Here is a 7,467-nt window from a genome sequence, read left to right as displayed (position 1 = left end):
CGCAATTGGTAAATGGTCCATTTTAACACGGGTAATGTATCACGAAGCAAATACCGTTCGCACTCGCGGAATGTTACGTGATACCACGTACTTGTACGTCTGTGACTATTACAGCGAAATCTATCACAAAGCGAAAAAAGTGGTCCTGCTAAATTATTCGTATTTCTTTACGTACTACACGAATATGTAATAAAACTGGGGGTTCCTTTTTAAAAAAAACGCAGTTGATATCCGTTTGACCTATGGCAGCGCTATCTAGCGGGTCAACCATAGCGCCATCTGGTTTCCCCCTTCAAGCTAGACACGATTCGTGCTTTATAGTTTTTTCTTTTGACGCTTATTTCGTAAGATATTTGGCCCGGTCACGATCAATGGACCACCCTGTATACGTCCTAAAATGATGGGACCAACTGCCACATCGATGAAATGGAACTGATTAGGTTCATGGCCTGTGAATTATGGGTTGATAAGCTGTATTTTCCTGTCGCACAGATGGCACTGCAAGAGAAGCGGTCTCTCGTGCAGTTCGGCTTGAACCGCCGGCTGCTGCGCTGCGTGGGCCTGTGGCCCGAGGAACGGGGCAGCCCGTGGCGGCCGTCCCTGTGGCCGAACGCGCTGCTGCAGCAGGGCAGCCTCGCCGCCATGGTTACCAGCGAGCTGGCGGCGCTGCGCCAGTACTGGGGCGGCGAGCTCAGCCACACCACCATCAACGCCTGCATCATCCTGCTGGTGGCCGTCGCCCTCTGCAAGGCCTCCTCCTTGGTCTCCCTGCGTCGGCCCATCATACAGCTCATGCACACACTTCAGAACACTTCCGTGCCTCAGGTACAGCACCCACATAAAATATGAGGTTACATTTTCTTTCCCGTTGGTAGAGTGCTGCCTCTGAACATATTGCAACAGTAAGTTTTAAAAACAGTGTACGTATTCTAATAAGAGGTAGTAGTAGTCAATACTAGGAGAAAGTTCCTGTAATTACGTGTCGGGAAAACATTGGCTATTCAGATACTTTTACTTCTGCCGAGTAATGTGCATTCAACCCTTCCTGTTCCCAGAATTTTTTTTTTTTTTGTTTCACTGAATACGACTGGGGTGATATAAATCCCAAGTAATTTCCTCGGTATATAATGCCAGTATTTTAATCAGCTAACATAAAAACATATTCGTTCAAAGTAATAGCCATCAGTCTATTTTAACAGATATTGTATATTCAAGAAACAAAAAGAAATTTAGATTGGGATTACACTGACTCTAGTGGTACTCAGTGCAACAAGCCAGAAATATATGTTGATGTGTTGTACATACGAAACTGAACGAAACACCATTGGATAAATTGGAGTCAGAGAGATGAGGGCACACACAATATATATATATATATATATATATATATATATATATATATATATAGGGTGAGTCACCTAACATTACCGCTGGATATATTTCGTAAACCACATCAAATACTGACGAATCGATTCCACAGACCGAACGTGAGAAGAGGGGCTAGTGTAATTGTTTAATACAAACCATACAAAAATGCACGGAAGTATGTTTTTTAACACAAACATACGTTTTTTTTTAATGGAACCCCGTTAGTTTTGTTAGCACATCTGAACATATAAACAAATTCGTTATCAGTGCCGTTTGTTGCATTGTAAAATGTTAATTACATCCGGAGATATTGTAACCTAAAGTTGACGCTTGACTACCACTCCTCCGCTGTTCGGTCGTGTGTATCGGAGAGCACCGAATTACGTAGGGACCCAAAGGGAACGGTGATGGACCTTAGGTACAGAAGAGACTGGAACAGCACATTACGTCTACATGCTAACACCTTTTTATTGGTCCTCTTCACTGACGCACATGTATATTACCATGAGGGGTGAGGTACACGTACACACGTGGTTTCCGTTTTCAATTACGGAGTGGAATAGAGTGTGTCCCGACATGTCAGGCCAACAGATGTTCAATGTGGTGTCCATCATTTGCTGCACACAATTGCAATCTCTGGCGTAATGAATGTCGTACACGCCGCAGTACATCTGGTGTAATGTCGCCACAGGCTGCCACAATACGTTGTTTCATATCCTCTGTGGTTGTAAGCACATCACGGTACACATTCTCCTTTAAAGTACCCCACAGAAAGAAGTCCAGAGGTGTAAGATCAGGAGAACGGGCTGGCCAATTTATGCGTCCTCCACGTCCTATGAAACGCCCATCAAACATCCTGTCAAGGGTCAGCCTAGTGTTAATTGCGGAATGTGCAGGTGCACCATCAAGCTGATACCACATACGTCGACGTGTTTCCAGTGAGACATTTTCGAGCAACGTTGGCAAATCATTCTGTAGAAACGTGATGTATGTTTCAGCTGTTTGGGCCCCTGCAATGAAGTGAGGACCAATGAAGTGGTCGCCAATGATTCCGCACCATACATTTACAGTCCACGGTCGCTGTCGCTCTAGCTTTCTGAGCCAGCGAGGATTGTCCACGGACCAGTAATGCATGTTCCGTAGATTCACTGCCCCGTGGTTTGTGAAACCCGCTTCATCGGTAACCAGGTAGAACTGCAACGCATTCTCTATTAATGCCCATTGACAGAATTGCACTCGATGATTAAAGTCATCACCATGTAATTGCTGAAGTAGCGACACATCAAACGGGTGAAAGCGGTGACGAAGCAGTATGCGCATGACACTTCTTTGACTCAGTCCACCGGCTCTCACAATGTCCCGTGTACTCATGTGTGGGTTCATGGCAACAGCAGCTAACACCCCAACTGCACCCGCTTCTCCTGTGGCGGGCCTGTTACGGACCCGTTTGCGTACTACGACCATAGCTGTTGCATACAGTTGGCGGTAGATGTTTTCCAATGTGCGGCACATTCGATGCTCTCTGTCCGGGTACCGTTCTGCATACACCCTGCAGGCTTCAGCTGCATTTCGTCGACACTCGCCATATATGAGTATCATCTCCGCCTTTTCCGAGTTCGAATACACCATGGTCATAGTTCCTACAACACTACAATATCACAGACGTCTGGTAACACGGTGTACTACAGTTGGTCTGCGTGCGAAGACGAATTCAGAGTAACAATAGCAGCAAGCGTTACATGCGGACACTGCGACAACTAGACCAAACCACAACAGTGCACTACAGCCACACTCGTAAACACGGTCATCATCGTAAACATGTCCCTGCAGATGCTGCTCGCCGACCGTGGCCCGTGATTGTTACAACACGCAACTGAACGTCGGAGGTTTCAAGCGTCGGCTTTAGGTTACAATATCTCCGGATGTAGTTAACATCTTACAATGCAACAAACGGCACTGATTACGTATTTGTTTATATGTTCAGATATGCTAACAAAACTAACGAGATTCCATTTAAAAAAACGTAGGTTTGTTTTAAAAAACATACTTCCGTGCATTTTTGTACGGTTTGTATTAAACAATTACACTAGCCCCTCTCCTCACGCTCGGTCAGGTGGAATCGGTTCGTCAGTATTTGATGTGGTTTACGAAATATATCCAGCGGTAACGTTAGGTGACTCACCATATATATATATATATATATATATATATATATATATATATATATATATATATATATATGGCTCCGAGCACTATGGGACTCAACGTCTTAGGTCATAAGTCCCCTAGAACTTAGAACTACTTAAACCTAACTAACCTAAGGACATCACACACACCCATGCCTGAGGCAGGATTCGAACCTGCGACCGTAGCAGTCCCGCGGTTCCGGACTGCAGCGCCAGAACCACTGGACCACCGCGTCCGGCATATATATATATATATATATATATATATATATAATGCTTTGAAGAGAAAGGAAATACAATTTTCCAGTACGGTTATGGGATCATATTGTCTCCTTTGGTACTAGGAAGGGTAAAACAACAGCTGAGGCAAGAAACCCGAACAACAGATTCAAAAATAAGCAAGAAATAGTATTGTTCATTGTCGCATTCTTTCGGGTAACATCTGTCCGACGTAACATATTGTTTTCACAAATTCTGCATTCAAGAAACAAAAAAAAAAAAAGGTACTCAGTGGAAAATCCATGTTTAAACTATAATGTACTGAATATATAAAAATGATCAAAGCAGCACTGCATAGAATCGACTGATAGGGATAAAGTCCCATCCCACATACGCATATGCCGAATATGTTTCACATGCATTTAACACATTTCACACGCATTTGCACAAATGTTTCACCAGTGTGTCTAGGGAATTTCGCCCTGCAGTTTCATTTCGCGCAGCTCAATATTTATGACGCCGTATTTCCTGATCTATTTGCTGCGCAGTGTTTTAAGTTTGTACGTCCATCCAGTGTCCCACTCACATGAAGGAAGTTTCCTTTCATAGACGTTAAAACGTTTCCTCCATTAAGTCTTCGCACCAAGGCCGAAACGGCAAATAATTGGACAAGCAAACATAGAACAGAAACGCAACGAAAACACTCCCACAATGGAAAGGCAGCTGAATCGGAAGAGATAGCTCAGATAATGGGCGAAACAACTCACTCCACATCTAGCAGTAGTTATCGTAGGTCGCTAGAGCAACGAAAAATCAAGTGATGGTAAAAGCATGGAATATCAATCCCGTTTTCTGGCACAGTTGTTAGATACATGCACATATTTAGGAGCCTATATCGCTGATGACCAAATGTCGTAGAATTCCGGCCATCATTAACGCTCACGCATTTTGTCGTTTTTGGAGAACGAAAATTCATCTTTATAAAAGTCAGAGATCTGGCGAAAATCAGCTTGCATTTTTCGTCCATGAGGGCCGCAGACAAAGCCGCTCGTACCGTGTCCTTTGGGTATCAGACAACATGGGATGCAATTCCTCACTGTCCGCCCCTGGTAGCTTAGTGGTCAGCGCGACGGACTGTCATATCTAACGGCCCGCGTTTGATTCCCGGCTGAGTCAGCGATTTTCTCCGCTCAGGGACTGTGTGTTGTGTTGTCCTTATCATCATCATTTCATCCCCATCTGGAGGGACCCTAGGTGGAATGGTAAAACGAATAGCAGAAATTGCAGATGGTAGAGTGAGACTCATTGAGGGAGAGTTGTAGCTTATGCACGAAAAATGTGGTTTACGAAAGACAATTTGGCCACTGTCTTAAGTATTGTTCACTGGTCTGTGTTCCTTACCAAGCAGGATTGATAGGCAGTAGAAGAACGGCGTCATTCCGCACGAGATCCTATACGTGCGTTAGCTTTAAGATTATGCTCAAAAAATTCCGCTGGAAGACGCTGCAAGCGAGACATTGAGGGTCATGTGGTTGTTAACTGCAGAAATTTCGAGGACGGACGGCCTAAGAAGAGTCAGGCTACGCGTTACTACGTTACACATACTTCTAGCCAAATGAGCACTATCAGGATATTAAAGACGTTCTAGAATACGGAGCTTTACCGAGGCATTCTTCGTATGGGCAATTTGCTAATGAAACAGGGGAGAGCGGAAAGTCAGCTGTACCAGAATTACTGAACGCCACAACAGTTGCAGAGTATAGACGCAAATGCAGACCTCCTGGTGGGGCTACATCTTCCCAGAACAGCAAATATCACATATCACGCTATTTAACAAGAGTACTTGTTTTAAAAAGGAGACTGTTCAGCCAGCTTGTCTGATAAAACAGTGTAGCAAACAGCAGAAGTGACATACTGTGCTGGAATTATCTCCTGTCCCGTTACATATTACTGTTGTTTTATCTTTATCTATATCAAACGGCCCTATACTGTATGAAAAATTGTCCGTGTCAACGCTGCTGGAAACGTTTGCATACAACGAAAGATATAACGAAGGAACGGGAAACGAAAGAGAGGATACTCTGAAATATGAATACAAGTTTTCTTGAATAAATATCCAGTTTCTTATCCGTTTGAAAGCTTGGTATGGTAGTCTTCACTCACATTTACCAATTATCTTTTACTGGGAGATATTAAATGAAAATATACAATGAATCTTCTGAATTAAGGCTTCGTTGATTCAGTGTATTCTACCATCCAACGACAGGTAGAATACGTGTTCATTACAGCAAAATTGAAACTAGGTGTTCCACATGAAATAAAAGCCAGTGACGAGCGACTTATGTCGAATTTTCCTATATTATTTAGTTTTGCGGTGGGAGTACAGACGATGGCTATAGACGACCAACGTCAAATAATCGAAATTAGTCATGGAGCGAATAAAAGAAGTGTAATTTGCCACTTCGGCTGGTTTTTAGTTGTACTGAGAAACAATCAGTTGCGCAATGACGGCGATGGCAACAGCGTATAACCTCGACGGAGAACCAAAACGTTTGTGGACTCTCTGGTAGGTTAGAACAGTGCTAACGTAAAATGCCGCAGCAGATGTTAAAGAGCTCATCTGAATAAGGGAACTCATTGTACGAATAAGTTGCATAGTTCTAAATAATAGTACGGAGCTCAAGTATTAGGATTAAGTATAGCCGTAAAATTCTTTGTATTCATGAGTAATGTGTGAAGCGGTTGGGGATTTCTTTGATTCGAAGTGGACTTTGTCGTATGTGTGATGGTCAGATGAGTAAGACTCTTTGTATGGGAAGAACCATTAGCGATAAGATCCATATATGTTAGAGACAAGCATTTTTCGTTTAATAATTAGTGTGTGTTTCGTCAATCCTTTCTGGAGAGAGACACTGTAGTTTTGCAAGTCTGCTCTTAATATGCATTTTGTTTTTTTATCTGTATGGGCGTTTAGCTGCACTGCTTCCATTATAAAAGTGACTTAGTGGTCAGTGCCACAAGTTAGTTAGTTATGTGAAACGTTCCCGGACGTTAGCAGTATTACTTTTATTCAGTCTGCGGAGAGCATGTCTTTTCGTCATAAAGTAAGATTGACCAGCGCCGCAAATCTATCTTCCCAGTGAAAGCGTCTCTATGTTTCACGAGTAACTGCAAATGCGACATTAGACAGCAATCATACTAATTGTTTTAATCTTTTCGATAATGTGCAGTGTTAACTGTCGATCACGCCTCTGGAAATGGAAATGAGCGTATGGCATTCTTGGTCGGGAGGCTCCGTCCGGGGAAGTTCGGCCGCCGAGTGCAAGTCTTATTTCAATTGATGCCACATCGGGTTACTTGTGTGTAGTTGATGAGGATGAAGTGATAATGATGACAACGCAACACCCAGTCCACGAGCGGAGAAAATCCCCAACACGGCAAGGAACCTTACCAGGGCTGGCTGCATGGGAGGAAAGCACGTAACCACCCAACTACGCAGGCAGACGATCGGACCTCTTACTTGCATCTCTTACGAAAAATACGGGTTTGCATCCACAGTGCCTCGTGCTGTTGGCCACGGATTACGAGATGCCGTGTGGCTAGGGCCTCCCTTCGGGTAGACCGCTCGCCTGGTGCATGTCTTTCAAGTTGACGCCACTTCGATGAGTAGCGTGTCGATGGGGATGAAATGATT

General features: G+C 43.7%; 1 protein-coding gene across 1 annotated transcript in view; it reads left to right on the top strand.

Annotated features, from left to right (window-relative positions):
- The first annotated feature begins 492 nt into the window (after positions 1 to 492).
- Positions 493 to 7,467, top strand: part of LOC126485020 (odorant receptor Or2-like) — a 161,173-nt gene continuing 154,198 nt past the window's right edge. The window contains exon 1 of the mRNA XM_050108624.1: positions 493 to 825. Coding sequence (XP_049964581.1) covers positions 493 to 825 — 333 coding nt within the window. The remainder of the gene's footprint in view (positions 826 to 7,467) is intronic.

This window comes from Schistocerca serialis, chromosome 6 (assembly GCF_023864345.2).
Source record: "Schistocerca serialis cubense isolate TAMUIC-IGC-003099 chromosome 6, iqSchSeri2.2, whole genome shotgun sequence".
NCBI classification, from domain to species: Eukaryota; Metazoa; Arthropoda; class Insecta; order Orthoptera; family Acrididae; genus Schistocerca; species Schistocerca serialis.
This window is presented reverse-complemented; position numbering and strand designations above follow the sequence as displayed.